This window comes from Hylobates moloch, unplaced genomic scaffold (genome assembly GCF_009828535.3).
Source record: "Hylobates moloch isolate HMO894 unplaced genomic scaffold, HMol_V3 SCAFFOLD_13, whole genome shotgun sequence".
Classification (NCBI taxonomy): Eukaryota; Metazoa; Chordata; class Mammalia; order Primates; family Hylobatidae; genus Hylobates; species Hylobates moloch.
This window is the reverse complement of record NW_026652288.1, coordinates 49,089,226-49,113,761: the sequence shown is the minus strand read 5'-3', so window position 1 is coordinate 49,113,761 and position 24,536 is coordinate 49,089,226. Positions and strand designations below refer to the sequence as shown.

General features: G+C 45.1%; 1 protein-coding gene across 2 annotated transcripts in view; it reads right to left on the bottom strand.

Moving 5' to 3' along the window:
* The window catches only part of PYM1 (PYM homolog 1, exon junction complex associated factor), a 26,563-nt gene extending 4,161 nt beyond the window's left edge, over positions 1-22,402 (bottom strand). The window contains exon 1 of one of the 2 annotated variants that reach the window (XM_032173453.2): positions 22,233-22,402. In XM_032173453.2, the coding sequence (XP_032029344.1) occupies positions 22,233-22,269 (37 nt within the window). In that variant the 5' untranslated portion in view covers positions 22,270-22,402. Of the gene's footprint in view, positions 1-21,583; positions 21,652-22,232 lie in introns of those variants that run through there. The other variant, XM_032173454.2, reaches the window with a different exon arrangement.
* Between the last annotated feature and the right edge of the window lie 2,134 nt (positions 22,403-24,536).

Sequence of the window (24,536 nt, the reverse complement as noted above, 5' to 3'; positions counted from 1 at the left end):
CGTGATCCGCCCGCCTCGGCCTCCCAAAGTGCTGGGATTACAAGCGTGAGCCACCGCGCCCGGCTTTTTTTTTTTTTTTTCAAGTAAAAAATACTGCTCCATGAGAAGAAAGTTTGTTCAGCTTGCAATTCAGACAACCATCCTACTTCGGTATGCAGCAGAAATGTTTCATGCTTACTTCCCATGAGTCACAGAGAACATTAAAAAAATATGTATTCAAGGGCTGGGCTTAATACAATTAATCATTTTTATTGTATCATCAATGATATCCTTAGGTGAAGCTGGGATTTACAGCAAGTGTATGGCAGTGAAGAACAAAATGATTAGTATAATTTGGTGCCACTGCCCTGACAAATGCATGCTTACAGGGCCAGCAGTTTCACCAACCATGTCTTTTGCACCATTGGTGCAAAGTCAACCCCGTGAAAAAGACAAATAAATAAGCATGATTACGAGAATAGTTTTCCTTGCAGACCTTCTGAAAGAGTCTCAGGGACCCCCTTAAGGGTCCTGAACCACACTTTGAGAATCATTGGTATAGAATATGGTACTATTTTGTTTTATTTATTTATTTATTTTGAGACAGAGTTTCGCTCTTGTTGCCCAGGCTGGAGTGCAATGGCACAATCTCAGCTCACTGCAACCTCCTCCTCCCAGATTCAAGCGATTCTCCTGCCTCAGCCTCCTGAGTAGCTGGGATTACAGGCATACACCACAACACCTGGCTAATTTTGTATTTTTAGTAGAGACGGGACTTCTCTGTATTGGTCAGGCTGGTTGCGAACTCCCGACCTCAGGTGATCCGCCCGCCTTGGCCTCCCAAAGTCCTGAGATTACAGGTGTGAGCCACCGCGCCCAGTCAGTATGGTACTATTCTTGTTGGAGTAAGGGGCAACACTTAAAGACATGTCGTCTGTGTACAGGGACAAAGAAAAAGGTGTGCAAGGACACATATCAAACTGTTAATGCTGGTTACCTTAAGAGAGAAACTTAACATATATATGTTTTGTTGTAGCTCTCTTGTTTTAAGTATTACTTTTGTAAAAATAAAGAAAAAAAGATTTTTAAGGCCAGATGAGGCGGTTCACACCTGTAATCCCAGCAATTTGGGAGGCTGAAGTGGGTGGATCACATGAGGCCAGGAGTTCCAGACCAGCCTGGCCAACATGGCAAAACCCCGTCTCTACTAAAAATACAAAAATTGGCAAGGCATGGTGGCTCATACCTATAATGCCAGCACTTTGGGAGGCCAAGGCGGGTGGCTTGCCTGAACTCAGGAGTTCAAAACTAGCCTGGACAACATGGTGAAACCCTGTCTCTACATACAAAACCCTGTCTCTACATAAATACAAAAAACAAAACAAAACAAAACAAAATTAGCCGGGCATGGTGGCATACGCTTGTAATCCCAGCTACTCGGGAGGTTGAAGCAGGAGAATCACTTGAAACAGGGGGTCGGAGGTTGCAGTGAGCCGAGATTGCGCCACTGCACTCCAGCCTGGTGACAGAGCGAGACTTCGTCTGGAAAAAAAAAAAAATTGGAGGCCAGGCGCGGCGGTGCACACCCGTAATCCCAGCACTTTGGGAAGCTGAGGCGAGTGGATCACTTAAGGTCAGGAGTTCGAGACCAGCCTGGCCAACATGGTGAAACCCCATCTCCATTAAAAACACAAAAATTAGCTGGGTGTGGTGGCAAGTGCCTGTAGTCTCAGCTACTTGGGAGGGTAAGGCAAGAGCATCGCTTGAACCTGGGAGGTGGAGGTTGCAGTGAGCCGAGATTGCACCGCTGCACTCCAACCTGGGCGACAGAGAAAGACTCCATCTCAAAAAGTAAAAATAAGTAAAATAAATAAAAATTAAAAAATTAGCTGGGCATGGTGGCACGTTTGTAATCCCAGCTACTAGGGATGCTGAGGCATAAGAATTGCTTGAGCCCAGGAGGCGGAGGTTGCAGTGAACCGATATCGTGCCACTGCACTCCAGCTTGGGCAACAGAGTGAAAATCTTTCTCAAAAAAAAAAAAAAAAAAAAAAGAAAGAAAAAGGAAAAAAAGACTTTTAAAATAAAAGTCTAGGGCCTCCTACATGAATTATATATTACATGAATTAGTTTTTTGTTCAAAATGCAAATATCATTAATACATTAAAACAAAAAAGTCCAGGCGCACGGGCCCACTCCTGTACTCCTAGCACTTTGAGAGGCCAAGGCAGGCGGATCACCTGAGGTCAGGAGTTTGAGACCAGCCTGGCCAACACTGTGAAACCCCGTCTCTACTAAAATACAAAAAATAGCCAGGAGTGGTGGCTGGGCGTCTGTAATCCCAGCTACTCCAGAGGCTGAGGCAGGAGAATCACTTGAGCCCAGAAGGCGGAGGTTGCAGTGAGCTGAGATCATACCATTGCACTCCAGCCTGGGTGACAGAGCAAGACTCTGTCTCCAAAAAAATAAAATAAAATAAAACAAAAAAAGTTGTTAAAGGCAATGGGTGATTCAACAGGTGGAGGGGATGGAAGAAAGAAAAATCATGAGCAAAGAGGCTCAAACTTGAGCAAAGAAAGGCACGGATGTGGAAATGGGCGTGAGTAGAGAACAGAAAGCAGAGAGGTTCAGGTGAATGAGACAGTTCATGTTAGGGAATAGGAAGCCTGGTTGGAAATGAAAAATGGGGTAATCGCAGAAAGCCTTAAAAACAAGGTCAAGAACTTTGGACTTTATTGGGTGAGTAAAAAAGAACTACTAAGGACATTTTTTGCCCAGCTGTGACAAGAATAAAAACTAAAGAAAAAAACTAGGAGGCTTCCTGGAGGGAGGACTGAGACTGGAGCTGGGCTTTGAAGGAAGAGTCAAACTAAACAAAAAGGGAGACAGAGTAGATTAGAAACAGTTCGTTCTCAAACAAAAACTCACGCATGGGAATGTAGATAGCATTTTCAGGCAACGACAAATAGACCAGTCAGGCTGAGCCAGAGACAGGGCTGGAATGTTCAGACCTTGAATACCAGTTAAAGATTTTAATATCTGGCACATGGCATGCACTCAACAAATATTTGTCAAATGAATGAATCCTTTATGCGAAGTATTGTCTTAGGGCTTTGAATAAATGAATGAATCCTTTATACAAAGCAGTGTTTCAGAGTATTTAATCTAGCGTAATAAAAAGGTGACTTGGAAAAAAAAAAACCAGAGACGTGGAAACTAGTTAGGGAAAAAATATTGCGATAATCTTGGCATGAAGGGACAGAATTGGCTGAAACAGGGGCACTGGAAAGTAAGAGACTAAGGGCAGATATGTTATCAAAGAATCAACAACATTTGGTAATTCACTGACTAGGGAAGGAGTAAGAGGATAAGAAATCAAAGATAATTCAATACACTTTTTATTTTAGTAATCTCAATGTCCACAATTTACCATAGTTATAATAGGAAAAAATAAAAACAAAAAAGAGAGGAAGAGATAATCATATGAATATGATGGCATTATCAATAAATAGTGAAAAGTCAGGCACAGTGGCTCGTGGCTATAATCCCAGCACTTTGGGAGGCCAAGATGGGAGGATCCCTTGAGCCCAGGCATTCAAGACCAGACTGAGCAACATAGGGAGACCCCCGTCTTTACGAACTACACAAAAATTAGCTGGGTATGGTTAGTGGCATGTACCTGTGCTACCAGCTACTCAGGAGGGTGACCTGTGTTGACGAAAAGAGTCAAACTCTGTAAAATATTTTTAGAGATTCTGAGCCAAATATGAGTGACCACGGCCTGTGACACTGACCTTAGGAGGTCCTGAGAACATGTGCCCTAGGTGCTTGGGGTACAGCTTGGTTTTATATATATATATATATATATATATATATATAAATTTTTTTGAGACAGAATCTCACTCTGTCTCTCAGGCTGGAGTGCAGTAGCCCGATCCCGGCTCACTGCAATCTCCGCCTCCCCAGTTAAAGTGCTTTTCCTGCCTCAGCCTGCCGAGTAGCTGGACTACAGAGCATCACCACACCTGGCTAATTATTGTTTTTGTTTTTTGACACAGTCTAACCCTGTTGCCCAGGCTGGAGTGTAGTGGCACGATCTTGGCTCATTGCAACCTTTGCCCCCCGGGTTCAAGCGATTCTCTTGCCTCAGTCTCCCGAGTACCTGGGACTACAGGCACCCACCACCACGCCCAGCTAATTTTTTGTATTTTTAGTAGAGACAGGGTTTCACCATGGTGGCCAGGCTAGTCTCAAACTCCTGACCTCAGGTGATCCACCCACCTCAGCCTCCCAAAGTGTTGGGATTGCAGGTGTGAGCCACCACGCCTGGTTTTATATATCTTAGGGAGGCATGAGACATCACTCAAATACATTTAAGAAATACACTGGTTTGGTTTAGAAAGGTGGGACAACTCAAAGCAGGGGGCTTCCAGGCTATAGGTAAATTTAAACATTTCTGGTTGACAATTGGTTGAGTTTATCTAAAGGCCTGGGATCGACAGAAAGGTTCAGGTTCAGATAAAAGATTGTGGAGACCAAGGTTCTTTTGAAGTCTTATGGTGGCTACCCTTAGAGACAACAGACGACAAACGTTTCCTATTCAGTTCTTTAAAAGGTGCTAGACTTTTAGTTAACCTCTTCAGCATTGGGAGAGCCTGGAAGACATAGATCTAGCTATGTTAATACAGAATTTTATTTATTTATTTATTTTTTTGAGACGGAGTTTTGCTCTTGTAGCCCAGGCTGGAGTGCAGAGGCACCATCTCAGCTCACTGCAACCTCCACCTCCGGGTTCAAATGATTCTCCTGCCTCAGCCTCCCGAGTAGCTGGGATTACAGATGTGTGCCACCACGTCCGGCTAATTTTTATATTTTTTTTTAAGTAGAGATGGGGTTTCGCCATGTTGGCCAAGCTGGTCTTGAACTCCTGACCTCATGTAATCTACCCACCTCGGCCTCCCAAAGTACTGAGATTACAGGTGTGAGTGATTGAGCCCGGCCTGTTAATAGAGATTTTTTACAGATGCAGTTTCCCCCACAAAGGTCGGCTTTGCAGGGCCATTTTAAGATACGGCAAGAAACATGTTTTGGGGTAAAATATTTTTATTTTCTTGTTATGTCAGAGTCAAATTGAAAAGTAAGTAATGAGGCCAGGCGTGGTGGCTCACGCCTGTAATCACAGCACTTTGGGAGGCCAAGGTGGGTGGATCACCTGAGGTCAGGAGTTTAAAACCAGCCTGGCCAACATGGTGAAACCCTGTCTCTAGTAAAAATACAAAAATTAGCTGGGAGTGGTGGCAGGCACTTGTACCTGTAATCCCAGCTACTCAGGAGGCTGAGGCAGGAGAATCACTTGATCCCAGGAGGTGGAGCTTGCAATGAGCCAAGACTGCACCATTGCACTCCAGCCTGGGTGACAAGAGCAAAACTCCATCAAGAAAACAGAAGGGGAGGGGAGGGCAGGGGAGGGGAGATACAGGGTTAAATAACCTATCTGATGAGAACTTACGGTTTGTAGGGCATGAATCCCCAGACCCCTTAGATACAAATTTTGGCAAGATAAAAAAAATCAGAGCTTAGTCCTCACGTGGGAGGATCAATTGAATCTTGGACAACATATTGAGACCCCATCTCTATTTTAAAAACTTTTTTGAAAATAATGTGCAAGGCAGGGTGCAGTGGCTCATGCCTGTAATGCCAACACTTTGGGACGCCGAGGCAGGTAGGTCACCTGAGGTCAGGAATTCGAGACCAGCCCGGCCAACATGGCAAAACCCTATCTCTACAAAAAAAAAAAAAAAAAAATTAGCTGGGCATGGTGGTGCACGCCTGTAGTCCCAGCTACTCAGGAGGCTAAGGTGGGACAATCACTTGAGTCTGGGAAGTGGAGGCTGCAGTGAACCAAGATCACGCCACTGCACCCCAGCCTGGGTGACAGAGCAAGACTCCATCTCAAAAAATTAAAAAAAGAAAAGAACACGCAATAACGAAAATTCTATTGGGGTGATAACTTTTCTGTTAAAAATTTCCATTATGCCAGGCACAGTGGCTCACACCTGTAATCCCAGCTACCTGGGAGGCTGAGGGAGGAGAATTGCTTGAACTTGGGAGGCAGAGGCTGCAGTGAGCCAAGATCGTGCCATTGCACTCCAGCCTGGGCAACAGGAGAAAAACTCCGCAAGTGGGGAAAAAAAAAAAAAAGGCCTTCTTGATTTACCTCTTGCTAGTTTTCAGCCTCTTAGCATAAAGCCACCATACTCTCTGCTCTAGAAACAAATATTTGGCTGGGTGCAGTGGCTCACGTATGTAATCCCAGCACTTTGGGAGGCGGAGGCGGGTGGATCATCTGAGGTCAGGAGTTCGAGACCAGCCTGGCCAACATGGAGAACCTGCATCTCTACTAAAAATACAAAAATTAGCAGGGCGTTGTGGCGAGCTCCTGTAATCCCAGCTACTTGGGAGCCTGAGGCAGGAGAATCACTTGAACCCGGGAGGCGGAGGTTGCAGTGAGCCAAGATCACGCCATTGCACTCCAGCCTGGGCGACAAGAGCAAAACTCCATCTCAAAAGAAAAAAAAAAAATAGAGACTAAAATATTCACAAATCTCAACCTGACCCATGTCTCTATTCTCTGTACCTTTTTGCTTTTGCTTCCTCTGGCCTGGAATAGACTATATTTGCTTATCTTAAGTTCATTCCTACTGGTCTTTAAAGGTCAAATTCAAGTATCAACTCAAGGCAGCCTTCCTGACTTCCTTACACCAAGCCAAGTTAAAACTTGCTTTCTGTGCACTCACAGCACCTGTTTTAGCTTTTATCATGCTCTAATGCTTAACATAATTATTTGCTTGTTGGAAAGCAGAAACTGTCTTTGAACTTTGTAGCAAAGAGCCTGGCCCACAGAAGACAGTAAATATGGATTGAATTAATGAATAAGTAAATGTGAGTATCTCATCAGGGAAGAGCAAGAATCCAGAATGTTCTGGGCAAAAAGCATATGTAATGTGGAAAGAAACTCAGGGTAAATTAGTGAGACTATGAAAGGTCTCCAACCTCCACTGAGTTTGGACTGAAGCCTTAAGCTGTAGAATACTGACAACCAATAAGGGAGTACAGGTGATCTGTTCAAAGCAATAATTTAAGATTAAACTGAAAAATGTGTACCGTAAACTAAAGGTAGAGAAAATGAAAACAATAGCTGCAATGTGAGAAGACTTGACTTCGATGGTTTCTACAGGTAATGAAAGGAAAATGAAAGAGAAATTCATTGTGAAGATTAAATCAACAGGATCCAAAGACTTACCAAGATGTGAATTAGAGAGGAAATAATCAAAACAGTGACACAGTGGATTTAATCTCGTGCTTTTCACATGTATTCTTATTTTTTCTCAATATACGGTAGGGCACATGGTAATCACATTTATTCACACATGGATTTTAAATTTTTATTGAGCACTTACTCTTGTGCCAGACACTGTAACAGAAGCTAGGGATACAACAATGAATAAAGCAAGCAAGGTTCTTGCCTTCTTAGAGTATACATTCTAGTGAGAAAGATAACAAACAAGAACACAACTATTTATAATATCACTCTTGACTTTAGAAAATTGGGAAAATAAAAACTACTGCTATAAACAAAGTCCACAGGGGAAAACAACTTTGTGGAAACAACAATTCAATTCAGACAAGTGTTTTACATGGAATTTGGGAGAAAGGGACAATACTAGAAACATATATTTAAGTCGATTGCATAGAGATTATAGCTGAAGTTTAGGAGGACTAAAGATAGACTGTAATGAAAGGCAGAGCAGAAGCTTCTTGAATGGCCATCCTGTGTGGAAGCCCTCAGAGATACAAATAGCCCATTATCACAAAGGAGCACCTATTTTATGTTATCTTGGTTCCATCCTCTGGCCTTGATGGTATCCAAGGGTGAAGTCAAAAAGAAGGGAGAGGTTTGGCGGTTCCCACCCCTAGAAATAAAAACCAAGGGCAAAATATCAGGACTTTCAGATAATATCTTGCAGAGAGTCAAAAACTAGAGATTGGGGACTGCTACTGTAAGAATCTTTTTAAGCTTTGTCATTTTCTCACATCTGCCGTTTTTTAATTCTCAATCTATTTCCTTAAGTCTGTCAGCAATAAAAACTCTTACATTGAAAGGGTCCTTGTTTCCAGGGGTTGCAGGTAGACAGTGAAAAGACAACATAGCAAGGCATGGAGGAACTCCAAGGAGGTAGGGGACATGGTTGTTAAAGGGATGAGACCTGCTTCAAATAAGAAAAGAGATCTAAGTCACAGGTCTCAGCCTGCGGATGATCTCAGGGCCAAAATAAGACCTGGATGTGGTTTCCAACACGGAGAAAATATAACAAAGAGAAGATTAGAGCTGGAGGAATGACCCTGAAATAATGGTCATAATCATTTCCCTCAAGGAAGAAAAGGTAACAGCAACAACAGGAAATGATTCATAGGAAAGGAAGACCAGGACATGCTAAGCCATGGAGACCAACAGTTTTAAATAAAGGTAGGTAGGTGATGGCCAGGCATGGTGGCTCACGCCTGTAATCCCAGCACTTTGGGAGGCCGAGGCGGGTGGATCACGAGGTCAGGAGATGGAGACCATCCTGGCTAACACGATGAAACCCCATCTCTACTAAAAATAGAAAAAATTAGCCGGGCATGGAGGCATGCACCTGTAGTCCCAGCTACTCAGGAGGCTGAGGCAGGAGAATCACTTGAACGTGGGAGGCAGAGGTTGCAGTAAGCCAAGATCACGCCACTGCACTCCAGCCTGGGCGACAGTCCAAGACTCCGTCTAAAAAAAAACAAACAAACAAACAAAAAAAAAGAGTAAAGGTAGGTGATTAACAGTATTAAATACTACAGAGAGATCAAGGAAAGGAGAACTGAGAAAAAGGTTCTGGCTTTGGCATTTTGGAAATCCCTGGTTATCTCCACAAATACAGCCTCAGAAAAGCATGGTGGTAAAGAGGCCAGACTACAGATTAAACACAATCAACATTAAAAGCCTCCTAGCTGGGCATGGTGGCACACACCTGTAATCCCAGCTACTCGGGAGGCTAAGACAGGAGAATCGCTTGATCCCGGGAGGCAGAGATTGCAGATCATGCCATTGCACTCCAGCCTGGCTGACAGAGCTAGTTCATCTTTAAAAAAAAAAAAAAAAAAGTCTCCTAGAAGAAAAGTACCATAAGTGCCAATAGGGTTATCAAAATGAGTAAGATGGTCCCAATTTTCAAAAAATTTACAGACTAAGTAAGGAGAAAGTGGGCAAATTAGGCAAGCAAAGCATAAGACAAAAGTAAAGTGTGTCGTTAAGTATCCTAAGAGATGACAGGAGATAATCAGGAAAACCTCATTTGACACTAAAGACTATAAAGTAGTAATAATTAATGATAACTACAAATCAGCAGCCAGTATTTCTGCAGGCAGAGAAAAGGGAAAGGGGATAAGAGGAACAACAAAAGCAAAATCCTAGCAGTGGAAAACTCAATATTTAAGAATGATTAGTAAAGAGTACTTATTAAGTAGCTACATTACAGGAGGAACTTTGTATACATTATCCTGTTAAATCTAAACGATAGATAGATATTATCATTTACAGCCAAGGAAACAGTCTTCAAAAAGTAAAAGACATGGTCAAGTCTTGGTGTGGTGGCTCACGCCTGTAATCCCAGCACTTTGGGAGGCCAAGGCAGGCGGATCACCTGAGGTCAGGAGTTCGAGACCAGCCTGGCCAACATGGCGAAGCCCCATCTCTACTAAAAATACAAAAATTAGCCAGACATGCTGGCGCATGCTTGTAATCCCAGCTACTCGGGAGGCTGAGACAGGATTGCTTGAAGTCAGGAGGCAGAGGCTGCAGTGAGCTGAAACCACACCAATGCACTCCAGCCTGGGCGACACAGTGAGACTCCAGCTCAAAAAAAAAAAAAAAAAAAAAAAAAGACACGGTCAAGATCCCAAAGGTAGCACATATCTGTAACCTGAACTCAAGTCTGATGCCAAAGCTTACACATCATCGCACTGCTGTTCCACATCAGTCATATAGCCCAGTTTCACTAGAGGGTATGGGCAAAAACATGGCATGTGATAATACTATATTTAAAAGTAGTTAGCCAGGCACGGTGACTCACATCTGTAATCCCAGTACTTTGGGAGGCAGAGGCGGGCGGATCACCTGAGGTCAGGAGTTCAAGACCAGCCTGACCAACATGGAGAAAGCCCCATCTCTACTAAAAATACAAAAATTAGCCAGGCGTGGTGGCACATGCCTGTAATCCCAGCTACTCGGGAGGCTGAGGCAGAAGAATCACTTGAACCTGGGAGGTGGATGTTGCGGTGAGCCGAGGTCGGGCCATTGCACTCCACAGCCTGGGCAACAACAGCAAAAGTCAGTCTCAAAAAAAGAAAAAAAAAAGTAGTCTGAGGTTGGGCGTGGTGGCTCATGCCTGTAATCCCAACACTTTGGGAGGCTGAGGCAGGCAGATCGCTTGCGCCCTGGAGTTCAAGACCAGCCTGGGCAACATGGTGAAACCTCTTCTCTACAAAAATTAGCTGGGCATGGTGGCGCACACCTGTAATCCCAGCTACTTGGGAGGGTAAGCTGGGAAGATCACTTGAACCCAGGAGGTCAAGCCTGCAGTAAACTGCAATCACACCACTGTACTCCAGCCTGGGCAACAGAGTGAAACTCTGTCTCAAAAATAAAAAAAAATTTAAAAAGTAGTTTGTCGGCTGGGTGCAGTGGCTCACCATGCCTGCAATCCCAGCACTTTGGGAGGCCAAGACGGGTGGATCACCTGAGGTCAGGAGCTCGAGACCAGCCTGGCCAACATGGTGAAAGCCCGTCTCTACTAAAAATAAAAAAAATTAGCTGGGCGTGGTGGTGGGCGCCTATAATCCCAGCTACTTGGGAGGCTGAGGCAAGAGATCACTTGAACCCAGGAGGCAGAGGTTGCAGGGAGCTGAGGTCGCACCATTGCACTCCAGCCTGGGCAACAAGAGCGAGACTCCATCTCAAAACAAAAAAAAATTAATTAAATAAAAAGTAGTTTGTCACAGCCATAAAGAACAAAATAATGAGGTCGGGTGCGGTGGCTCACGCCTGTAATCCCAGCACTTTGGGAGGCCGAGGCGGGCGAATCACGAGGTCAGGAGATCGAGACCATCCTGGTTAACACGGTGAAACCCCGTCTCTACTAAAAATACAAAAAATTAGCCAGGCGCAGTGGCGGGGGGCTGAGGCAGGAGAATGGCGTGAACCCGGGAGGCGGAGCTTGCAGTGAGCCGAGATCGCGCCACTGCACTCCAGCCTGGGCGACAGAGCAAGACTCCGTCTCAAAAAAAAAAAAAAAAAAAAAAAAAGAACAAAATAATGTCCTTTGTAGCAACATGGATGCAGCTGAGGGCCATTATCCTAAACAAATTAACACAGGAACAGAAAACCAAATACTGCATGTTCTCTTATAAGTAGGAGCTAAACACTGGGTACTCACGGACATAAAGATGGCAACAACAGACATTGGGGACTACTAGAGGCAGGCACGGGTTTAAAAACTATCTACTGGGGCCAGGCGCAGTGGCTCACGCCTGTAATCCCAGCACTTTGGGAGGCCAAGCTAGATGGATCACCTGAGGTCAGGAGTTGGAGACCAGCCTGGCCAACACGGTGAAACCCCAACTCTACTAAATACAAAACTCAGCCAGTCATGGTGGTGCATGCCTGTAATCCCAGCTACTTGGGATGCTGAGGCAGGAGAATCACTTCAACCCGGGAGATAGAGGTTGTAGTGAGCCAAGATCACACCACTGAACTCCAGTCTGGGCAACAGAGCAAGACTCCATCTCAAAAAAAAAAAAACTTAACTATTGGGTACTATGCTCACTATCTGGGTGATGGGATCACTCATACCCCAAACCTCAGCATCACATAATTATACTCATGTAACAAACCTGCATATTTTCTTTTTTTTTTTTTTTTTTTTTTTTTGAGACGGAGTCTCGCTTTGTCGCCCAGGCTAGAGTGCAGTGGCGTGATCTCGGCTCACTGCAAGCTCCGCCTCCCGGGTTCATGCCATTCTCCTGCCTCAGCTTCCCGAGTAGCTGGGACTACAGGTGCCCACCACCATGCCCGGCTAATTTTCTTTTGTATTTTTAGTAGAGACGGGGTTTCTCTGTGTTAGCCAGGATGGTCTCGATCTCCTGACCTCGTGATCCGCGCGCCTTGGCCTCCCAAAGTGCTGGGATTACAGCCGTGAGCCACTGCACCCAACCACAAACCTGCACATTTTCTAAATCTAAAATAAAAATTGAAATCAACAACAAATAGGCCAGGCATGGTGGCTCACGTCTGTAATTCCAGCACACTAGGAGCTGAGGTAGGAGGATTTGAGCCCAGGAGTTCAAGACCATCCCGGGTTAAGATGGTAAGACCTCCATCTCTACAAAAAATTTTAAAATTAGGCTGCACATGGTGGCTTACACCTGTAATCCCAGCACTGGGAGGCCAAGGCAGATGGATCACCTGAGGTCAGGAGTTTGAGACCAGCCTGGCCAACACGGTGAAACCCCATCTCTACTAAAAATACAAAAATTAGCTGGGCGTGGTGGCAGGTGCCCATAGTCCCAGCTACTTGGGAGGCTGAGGCAGGAGAATCACTTGAACCCGGGAGGCAGAGGTTGCACTGAGCCGAGACTGTACCACTGCACTCCAGCCTGGGTGACAGGGCAAGAGTCCATCTCAAAAAAATAAAAATAAGGCCGGGCGCGGTGGCTCACGCTTGTAATCCCAGCACTTTGGGAGGCCGAGGCGGGCGGATCACGAGGTCAGGAGATCGAGACCACGGTGAAACCCTGTCTCTACTAAAAAAATACAAAAAAATTAGCCGGGTGTGGTGGCGGGCGCCTGTAGTCCCAGCTACTCGGAGAGGCTGAGGCAGGAGAATGGCGTGAACGTGGGAGGCGGAGTTTGCAGTGAGCCGAGATTGCGCCACTGCACTCCAGCCTGGGTGACAGAGCGAGACTCCGTCTCAAAAAAAATAAAAATAATAAAAATAAAAAAAAATAAAAAAGGTAGTCCTATCATTTAATCAATCACATTTCCCAAAGCTTTTGTTATGTAAAATACTACTCCCATAAGATATTAAACAGGGGTTATCCCTAAAAATTGTTAAATAAGTTTGGGAAATTCTGGGTTAAACATCAAAAAAGATTTTGTGTGTGTTTTTTTTTTTTTTAACAGCAAGGCTTAAATGAGTTACTATGTTCTTATTCAGGTAAATATGCAAGATGGGAATATCGTTTACAGTGTTTCTCAAAATTTGTGCACAGAAACATTATTTGTATTTTATTTTATTTATCTTTGAGATGAGGTCACTGTCACCCAGGCTGGAGTGCAGTAGCCAGACCTTGACTCACTGCAGTCTCCACCTCCCAGGGTCAAGCAATTCCTCCCACCTCAGCCCTCCAAGTAGTTGGGACTACAGGAGTGTGTGTGTCACCACACCCAGTTAATTTTTTGTATTTTTTGTAGAGACGAGGTTTTGCCATGTTGCCCAGGCTGGCCTCGAATTCCTGGGCTCAAGCAATCCACCCGTCTCGGCCTCCCGAAGTGTTGACATTACAGGCGTGAGCCACCACTCCCGGCCTCTATTTTAGTTATTTATTTTGTGTCACATCTCAGAAGACTACTAGGTGTTTCAAGGATTCATATTTTGGAAAATAACAGCCAATCTTAACAGTATAATTCCAAATATGTCATTTTACTTTAATGTTATATATGCGTATGTGCTTAGAAAAACTAGGCTGGGGGCCAGGCGTGGTGGCTCACGCCTATAATCCCAGCACTTTGGGAGGCCAAGGCAGGCAGATCACCTGAGGTCAGGAGTTCGAGACCAGCCTGGCCAACACGGTGAAACCCCATCTCTAACTAAAAATACAAAAAAATAGCTGGGTGTGGTGGTGCGTGCCTGTAATCTCATCTATTCGGGAGGCTGAGGCAGAAGAATAGCTTGAGCCCGGTTGGCAGAGCAGCGATCGCGTCACTGGACTCCAGTCTGGGTGACTGGAGACAGAGCAAAACTCTGTCTCAAAAAAAAAGAAAAGAAAAAAGAAAAACTAGGCTGGGTGCAGTGGCTCGTGCCTGTAATCCCACCGCTTTGGAAGGCCAAGGTGGGAGCACTGCTTGTGAAAAGAAGTTTGAGAACAGCCTGGGCAACATAGCTCTATAAAAAAATTCAAAAATTAGCCAGCCATGGTGGCGCATGCCTGTAGTACTAGTACTAGCTACTCAGGAGGCGGAGGCAGAATTGCTTGACCCCAACAGTTGAGACTACAGCAAGGTATGACTGAGCCACTGTACACTAACCTGGGCAACAGAGCAAGACCTTGTCTCTTTAAAAAAAAAAAAAAGGAAAAGAAAAGAAAAACTAGTTGCTCATGCCTATAATCCCAACACTTCAGAAGGCCGAGGTGAGAGGATCACTTGAGCCCAGGAGTTGGAGACCAGCCTGGGAAACATAGCAAGACTTCATCTTACAGATAATTTAAAAAATCAGGCCGAGCATGGTGGCTCATGCCTGTAATTCTAGCATTCTGGGAGGCTGAGGTGGGCGATCCTTTGAGGCCAGGAGTTCAAGACCAGCCTAGACAACATGGTAAAACCCCATCTCTACTAAAAATACAAAAATTACCCGGGTGTGGGGGTGCATGCCACTAATTCCAGCTACTCGGGAGGCTGAGGCAGGAGAATCACTTGAGCTCAGGAGGTGGAGACTGTAGTGAGCAGAGATCGCACCACTGCACTCCAGCCTGGTGACACAGCGAGACTCGGTCTCAAAGAAAAAGAAAAAAAAGGAAAAGGTCTCAAAAAAAAAAGAAAAAGAAAATAACCCTAAATGCAGAAAAAGATGCATGCACAAAAACATTCATAGTGTTCTTATAATAAAAATTCTGAAAACAATCTAAAAGTCCAATAACAGAAGAAAGTAAGATAGGGTGCATGCCCAAACTATAAAACACTTGGCCAGTATTTTAAAAGATGTTTACGGAGTTTTTAATAGCAAGGAAAAACATTTACCTCATAAGGCTAAATGAAAAGTCAAGATAAAAAATGTATATACCATCTGATTCTGCTATGTTTAAAACAGTTTAGAAAGATATACGCCATATATAACAGCAGACTCTGGGTTGATGAATTAATATTGAACAAAAATTACATAACTAAATTTGTACTTAAGAAGCAGTAATCTGGTAGCAGTGTATCTGAAGAAATGAAACAAGAGAGGGACTGGAAATAGGATGACCAGTTTAGGAAGTCACAGTAATATTTGCAGAACAACAGAAACTAGAATTTTAGCAGGCACTTAGAATGGCCCAAGTACTATGCTTGATACTTGGCCATAGATAGTAACTTCTAACCCATACAATGATCCTTACATAATAGTAATAATTATAGAACAATGTGTTGGACACTTTTTATGTGCCGAACATGTAAATTACTTTATTTAAATTTTAATACTCATAATAATCCTGTGTTGCAGGAGTTATTCCAATTTCATTGATGAGAAAACTAAGACTTAGATTCCCAAGGCTATATAACTAACAAGTACTGAAGATGGGATAAGGGTAACAGCAGTAGGAATAAAAGAATGATATTTTGATAACTGATATACGTGAGGAGGGCAAAAGAGAAGTAAAAGATGATAATAAAAATAATCGTAAAAAAATAAAACTCCCATAAAAAAAAATACTCCCATACAAATAAAAACACCTAGTGATCAGATCTTAGTTTTTAACATTACTCTTTAGTAAAAAGAACAAGGGCTTCTTGGAGAAATGGCAGACCATAGGACTGGAGCAGAGAACAAAATCATACCTGCAATGATGGTGAATGTCAAAGGGAGATGGGCCAAGTAAAAAACTGAAAGAGTTCCGAATGTTCAAAACTGGAACATTTGAGCAATAAAGCAAATAAAATAGTATTGGATTATAACCTAACATATAAAATAAACATCTATGAGTCCATATTGATATACATAAATAAACAAAGGAAAAGAAAAAAATCTCCTGGGCAGAAGAATGCCAAATAATGTGTTTTTTTATTGTTTTTTGAGACAGCCTCTCACCAAGGCTGGAGTACAGTGGCACAATCACAGCTCAATGTAGCCTCAGCCTCCCTGGCTCAAACAATCTTCCCCTCTCAGGCTCCCTGAGTAGCTGGGACCACAGATGTGTGCCACCTTACCCAGCTCATTTTTTTTTATCTTTTTGTAGATAAGAGGTCTTGCTATGTTGCTTAGGATGGCCTCAAGCAATCCTCCAGCCTCAGCCTCCCAAAGTGCTGGGATTACAGGCATATGCCACCATGCCCAGCCCTTAATCTCTTTTTTTAAGGAGAGCACAACTCTCTACTCCTTATGCGTGGGCTGGCAATAGTGGCTTCCCTACAGTATGGGAAGGAAGGGGGTAAAGCGTAACTTTACAGTGAAGCCTTACAAACAATATCTGCCAGATGATCATGGTCAATACTAATAGGCTGGGCACAGTGACTCATGACTAGTAATCCCAGAATTTTCTTTTTTTTTTTTTGAGACGGAGTCTCGCTCTCTCACCCAGGCTGGAGTGCAGTGGCGCGATCTCGGCTCACTGCAAGCTCCGCCTCCCGGGTTCACGCCATTCTCCTGCCTCAGCCTCTCCGAGTAGCTGGGACTACAGGCGCCCGCCACCACGCCCGGCTAATTTTTTTTTGTATTTTTAGTAGAGACAGGGTTTCACCGTGGTCTCGATCTCCTGACCTCGTGATCCGCCTGCCTCGGCCTCCCAAAGTGCTGGGATTACAAGCGTGAGCCACCGCGCCCGGCCAATCCCAGAATTTTCGTAGGCCAAAGGGGAACAATACCTTGAGCTCAGGAGTTCAAGACCAGCCCAGGTAACATAGTGAGACCATCTTTACCAAAAAAAAAAAAAAATTAGCTGGGCATGATAGCACACGCCTGTGGTCACAGATACTCAGGAGGCTGAGGTGGGAGGATCAATTGAGCCTGGGAGGTCAAGGCTTCAGTGAGCCATGACGGCTTCACCGCACTCCAGTCTGGGCAACAGAAGGAAGACCCTGTCTCAAAAAAACAAAAAAATTAACAGTAAAAAATCATTGGATACTATGTACCCTAATACAACGGGATGAAAATGTCACTTTACCTCTGTGGTCTTCCTCCCCAAAACACATAACCCAAGTCTAATCATGAGAAATACATCAGACAAATTCCTATAGAAGGACATCCTACAAAATACCTGACCAGTACTCCTCAAAACTCAAGGTCATGGAAAACAAGGAAAGCCTGAAAAAATGTCACAGCCAAGAGGAGCTTAAAGAGACATGAGAACTAAATGTTATGTAGTACCCTGGATAAGATCCTGGAACAACAAAAAAAAATTAGGTAAAAAGGCTGGGCGCGTTGCCGGGCGCGGTGGCTCACGCCTGTAATCCCAGCACTTTTAGGTGATCTGAGGTGGGCAGATCACCTGAGGTCAGGAGTTTGAGACCAGCCTGACCAACATGGAGAAACCCATCTCTACTAAAAATACAAAATTAGCCGGGCATGGTGGCACATGCCTGTAATCCCAGCTACCCAGGAGGCTGAGGCAGGAGAATCACTTGAATCTGGGAGGCAGAGGTTGTGGTGAGCTGAGATCTCACCATTGCACTCTAGTCTGGGCAACAAGAACAGAACTCTGTCTCAAAAAAATAATAATAATAAATAAATAAATAAATATAAAAATAAATTAAGTAAAAACTGAGGAAATCAGCCAGGCGTGATGGTTCACACCTGTAATCCCAGCACTTTGGGAGGCCAGGGCGTGAGGATTGCTTGAGCCCAGGAATTTGAGATCAGACTGAGCAACAGAGCAAGACCGCATTTCTACAAAAAATACAAAAACTAGCCAGGCGTGGTGGTGTGTACCTGTAGTCCCAGCTACTCAGTAGGTTGAGGTGGGAGGATCACTTAAGCCCAGAAGTTAAGACTACAGTAAATGGTGATTGCACCACTGCACTCCAGCCTGGGTGACAGAGCAAGACCCTGTCTGGAAAAAAAAAAAAAACTAATGAAATGATGTATGGATTCTAGTTAATAGTAATATATCAATATTGCTTCATTAATTGCAAGCAAAGTACCATATTAACGTAAGATGACAATAATAGGAGAAACTGAGTGTAGGGTATATGGGAAATCTCTGTAGTATCTTCTCAATTTTTCTATAAATCTAAAAGTGTTCTAAAAAAATCAAGTATATTTAGAATATTAAAAAAAGAAATGGCCAGGCGTGGTGACTCACGCCTGTAATCCCAGCACTTTGGGAGGCCAAGGCGGGCAGATCACGAGGTCAGGAGTTCGAGACCAACCTGACCAACATGATGAAACCCTGTCTCTACTAACAATACAAAAATTAGCCAGGCGTGGTGACATGCGCCTGTAATCCCAGCTACTCATGAGACGGAGGCAGGAGAATCGCTTGAACCAGGGAGGCGGAGGTTGCAGTGAGCCGAGATCACGCTGCTGCACTCCAGCCTGGGCGACAGAGTGACTCCGTCTCAAAGAAAAAAAAAGAAATGATACAAAAGTTTATCTTGGGTTGGCTAGAACAGTGGTGCCTTTAACAGAAATAGTGATGGAAAAACTGATACTGGTTTTGATCAGGTTGGATTTGAGGTATGACAGTATATCCAAGAGTTAAGATATTCACGAAACAATTAGAAAAAGGCATAGGCAACTCGAGAGAGGGTAGTGCCAGAAATAATGACTGCAAAGAGTTAAGAAACAAATAGGCAGCAAGGAAACAGAAATATCAGGAGATTTCTTCATATTCAAGAAATCCGGGGCCAGGTGCAGGCTAACACCTGTAAACCCAACATTTTGGCAGACTGAGGTGGAAGATCACTTGAGGCCAGGAGTTCAAAACCAGCCTGGGCAACATAACAAGTCTGCATTGCTTCATTTTAAAAAAAAGAAAAAAACAAAATCTGGCTGTGAAGAAAAAGGAAACAAAAATGATAGGCCTTGAGTTTTCAGTGAAATAAAAATGAAGTCATCTGCCAAAAGAAGGAGAATTAAAAGGGATGGTCACACAGATCTCGAAAAGGTTGGGGAAACAGCTATGGAAGAACATAAAAAAATAAATTTAAATATTTATTTATTATTTATTTTTGAGACAGAGTGTCGCTCTGTCACCTGGGCTGGAGTGCAGTGGCACGATCTCAGCTCACTACAACCACTTTCTCCTGTGTTCAAGCGATTCTCCTGTCTCAACCTCCCAAGTAGCTGAGATGACAGGCCCACGCCACCACACCACCACATCCAGCTAATTTTAGTAGTTTTAGTAAAGATGGGGTTTCACCATATTGGTCAGGCTGGTCTTGAACTCCTCACCTCAGCTGATCCCCCTACCTCGGCCTCCCAAAGTGCTGGGATTATAGGTGTGAGTCGCCACGCCCAGCAAAAATTTTTTTTAAGAAGAAAAAAATAATTAGAAGCCATGATCTTGGCAGAAGTTAAGTTATATTGAATCTGATAGCTTCTGTACTTTTTCTCTAGCAACATGCTGTGGCCTAGAAGCAGAAGCCAAGAAAACATCTCTAATCATACCCATCATTAGAGATAACAGTAGTGCCTGCTTAGCATAGAAAATCAAAATGAATAAAGAAAGCAAGAGGATATTATCAAAGTGGCTGGTCACAGAGGTTTAGCTGGACAGCATCAAAGGCCATAAGGTACTGACAGATTCAATGAAATGGGAAGGTCAAGAACCAGAGAACTTGAGGACAAAAAGCTGATCCTGTGGGTTTAAGATAGTGAAATAGGTGACTGGTAAGGAGGCTAAAGTGATGGGGAGCACCAGAAGAAAAAGCGGTGTCCTAGATGAGATCCAGGTTGCAGTGATTCTGATGTGCAACTGGTTTGAAAATACAAAGGAAAGTCGACCGTCTCATGCTGAGGAACTATGAGATCAGAGTATTCCAATGGTGCTGGAGACACTGAAAATGATAGCAAGAAAAAAAGGAAACAAAAAATATGATGCAATAGGCCTGGGTCCTTGTGGGCAGTAAATGATGTCACTGAAGTTTTATAGAAACTGCTATAACTGCATGGCAATATCTTCCATGAGGATTAGAGTGACAGTGGTAGATCAATGATCTGGACATAGTAAAGGAAAACAAAAAAGCAGTTTATTCCTTTTTCTCTTCCACATAGTCACGGAAAACAGAAAACAGCTTTTAGTGGCAAGGTAAGGTGAGATGTGATACCTGGATTTTCACGGAGTCAGGGCAAAGAAAATGATTCAGAGTAAAGAGAAGTATACTGGATAAGTAGTATTTTCAAAGCACACATTAAAAGTTGGTAATTCATGAAGGAGCTACTGGGTAGGGAACAGAAGGAAAGAGGTAGTACCACTTTAAATTGTGAGGTTGGGGAGAAGTAGCAGCAACCTGGGTTGTCATCAGGTACCATAAGATAGGTGGGCTGAGGTGTAAGGAACATGGAAAGCAGCAGAGCAAGAAGCAAAATGGCACATTTTAAAACACCGTGTGTACCAAGGCACAGGCACAGTGTTGCTTCTACAGACTACACATATGACGGCTACAAAAACAGAAACACTTTGCACTTGCACAGCATTTTATAAATTGCTTTCACATATATTATTTGATCATCATTGAGTAGCTATTACTACTATGCATATTTTTCTAAAGATGAGGCCATTAGGAAGGGACAAAACCATGATAAAAGCTGTGATTCTCCGTTTCCAACACATACACCTCACATACACAGCAGACACTTCAGCATCTCGGCCAGCCAGGCTGCAAATTCTTCTCTAGCCAGAAGGAATAGTGGGTTTTATTCACTTGTCAAAGGGCTTCGGAGAAAAGCCACTAGACGCTTTCCTGTTTGCCTTTTCCCACCTTAGACCCCTCAATTTCTATCACCATCACGGGAGAAGGTAGCGAAGGGTGACTCCATCAGGGAGAAAACTCAAGCTGAAAGTTGTATTAGGGTCCTCTTCCCTTCACACCTCTAAACCTCAGTGACCCAACAAATAAAGATAAGAGAGAGGAAAAAGTACTATGTAGAAACGAGGAGGTCTTCAGCAAATAAAGCTTCGAGAAAAATAATGAAAACGGCACTGGGGTAGGGCAGAAAGCAAGTATAGCTGAAATGGGGGAGGGGAAAAGGAGGAGGGCAGGAATTGGAGGGAAATGAGAGTGTAGGAGCCCCCAAGCCTGAAGAACCTAAAAGAGATATGAGTGCTCCAACTGCTGGAGAAAAGCTAAGGGCCCGTGAGGGTCCTGAAGCAGGCACCAGCACTGAAGGACCCCAGGGTTTGGGTGACCGGAAGCAGAGACCCCAAACACGAGACCAGAAGGGGGCGCAGGAGACACCCCGTAGGAGAGAATGAATGGGGAAGGCGGTCCGGGGGGCGGGGCAAAGGAGGGGCCCCGGGATGGGCGGGGCACAGACCCCTTTCCAAGTCCGAACCCCTGTCCCGAGAGCCCGGAGAGAAGCGGCTCCGCGCCTCCCGCACTCACCGCCGGTCTCGTCAGTAACATAGGGAGTCGCCATCTTGAAAACGCAAACCACTTCCGGCGTGAGCGGGCTGGGGTCCCGCCCCCCTCCCCACCGGAAGTGGAGTCCCGATCGTAGCAAGCCACCATCTTAGTCTTAAAGGGAGAGTGCACCATTTCATGGGCGGAGGTGGAGGAGGAGGAAGAGGGGAGAAGCTGAAATAGTTAATAAAATAAAGCCGTAGGCTCTTTTACTGCCACCGATACCATTATTGAGCGCTTGCTGCCTGTAAAACAGTCTTCGGGGAGCCAAGAGAAGTTCCGAGGCACAGTCCCTCTCATCCCAGGAACTCCTCGTACGTCCAGGCCTGCGAGGGAAAAGGACGCAAGGCCCACCTGCACCCAAAAAGGGGGCCTTATAAATGAAGAAAGGAAGAATATCCAGGCTCTGGCCTGCACCCAGATCTCAGAGCGGCTTGGTGACGTGGAGCAGACAAACTCCAGGAACGCACTGGGGCGCACAAGTGTTTCTAGGGACGGTTGGAAGACCCCATCTAACCCTAAGAAGGTGGGGAGGTCGAATTCGTGTGCCGAGTGCTGTCGGCCGCCCGACTCAACCTCCAAAGACCCGCGGGAGGGGCGTGCAAGGCGGAGGGCGCCGCGGGTCGGTCACCTGTCTCCGTAGCCGCAGGGTTGCCGGCAGCTTCCATGGCCGAAGAGGCAGCGGACCAGGTTGGGCGGGCGGCCCTGGCCTGGCTCTGCCCCGCTGGGCGGCGCCGGGGATTCGGCGGCGAAGTGATGAGGGCCCTAGTTGCTTCTCGCCCAGACCTCCTAACCCTGAGTGCCTCCTTGGGCTGGGCCCTAGGGTCAGAGGGCAGGGTGAAAGCTTCTGGGCGGACCTACTTAGTATTCTAATTAAACTCGTCCAACCGCTGAGGATCTAAAGCGGGGCAACTCGCCAATAATCCGGTCCCGCAGTGTCACTCCATTTGTAATCCTGCCCTGCCCCGTACCTCCCTATTCTTCAGACGAACCCATATGGTCTTCCTCCGCCGCCCATTTCAGCAACTGTTGTTCCTTCAGGGCTAAGTCCTGTTAAACTTGTTTCCCCTACAGCTTGGGAGGGACCCGGCTGCAGGTTCCTCTCCTCAGGTGTCAACTCTGCCCTCCTCCACCCTCATATAGCTTTTTCCATATCAACCCTTTTACCTTCCTCCTTATCCCCACTTTGGCTTAGTTTAATGTCCAGCAGTACCCCTGGAACCAGGGAGGAGGGAGGAGGTAAGTATTGGTGACTACCTCCAACACTAGGCAGCATGTCCCATTTAAAAAACAAAACAAAAGCCAGGCGCGGTGGCTCACGCCTGTAATCCCAGCACTTTGGAAGGCCAAGGCGGGTGGATCACGAGGTCTGGAGTTCAAGACCAACCTGGCCAAGATGGTGAAACCCCGTCTCTACTAAAAATACAAAAAAATTAGCCGGGCGTGGTGGCGGGCGCCTGTAATCTCAGCCACTCGGGAGGCTGAGGCAGAGAATTTCTTGAATCTGGGAGGCGGAGGTTGCAGTGAGCCAAGATCGCGCCACTGCACTCCAGCCTGGACGACAGAGTGAGACTCCGTCTCAAAAAAAAAAAAAACCACTAAAAAACTGAGCAATGGCTGACTAGGACCTTTATAAGACAAATTAGGCCTCAGAAGTTTTCTGGAGGCCGTAGCTTGCCTTCCTTCCCATCCTCCATCTCTGTGACTTCCACTAGAAGCCAATTCAGAATGTCTGGGGGTGGGGGACGGGGGCTCATTTAAAAAGTATTTCCAGGCCGGGTGCGGTGTCTCATGCCTGTAATCCCAACACTTTGGGAGCCCAAGGTGGGCAGATCACTTGATGAGGTCAGGAGTTCGAGACCAGCCATGGCCAACAGGGTGAAATCCCGTCTCTACTAAAAATACAAAAATTAGCTGGGTGTGGTGGCGAGTGCCTGTAATCCCTGCTACTCAGGAGGCTGAGGCAGGAGAATCGCTTGAACCTGGGAGGTGGAGGTTGCAGTGAGCCAAGATCATGCCACTGCACTCCAGCTTGTATGACAGAGCAAGACTCAGTCTCAAAATAAATAAATAAAAAGTATTTGCATACGATACACTGTTATTGCAAGTGTTGTGACACTGTGGTCTTAAACCCTTGCTCTCTTTTCACCGGTTGTACTTCAGCCCCGCAGGGTCTGACATCTTGTCCTTAACCTTGTTATGATTAGACGTGAGAGTGTGGGATGAAGCCTCTAAAAACTAATGGGATACTTTGGTCTTGACTGAACTACCTCAGGAGTGGTCTCTGCAGCTTTCAGAGGCTGCTCAATAGACCTTTCTGCAGGAGGGAAACCTGAAGTGGCCCCTGTTCACTACCAACCCTAGGCCCCCTTCCCACCCCCAGACATCCTGCCTCAGCACTGGGGTTGACAGGAAGTGAAACTCAATTGTCTGCTTAGTAGACCTGCCTGGGACCCAACCCGGGGCCCCGGATGTGGCCCCCCACCCTGAGGAGGAACAGGGCAAAAAAGGCTGGGGAGAACAGGCTGTTGTTTTTTCCTTTCCCTTTGTTCATTGCGGTTTCTTTCTTTCTGATTGTTATGATGTGGTTGATTAAAGAAATGAGCACCTGGAACCGTAGGCATTAAACGCCTCCTTCTTAGATGTTTCTTGGCTTTTCTTCCCCCACCCACACCCCCCAGTAACTGACTTGGGGTATGATGGAGCACAGATCCTAAAGAAGACACTAAGAAGTCTAGAGTAAGACTGATTCCACCTTATTCCTTATTCGAGAGATAACATTACACCCCACTTTGAAGTACCAAAAACTATCTTAAAAGGAATGTCTTCAACTTTATTTAGGGACATATCTAAAGACGATAAGAGTGAGAAACACAGGTAATACACAGGGTGGCATTACTTTAAGCATTCTTTGCAAGGAAAGCTGAGTGCCTTA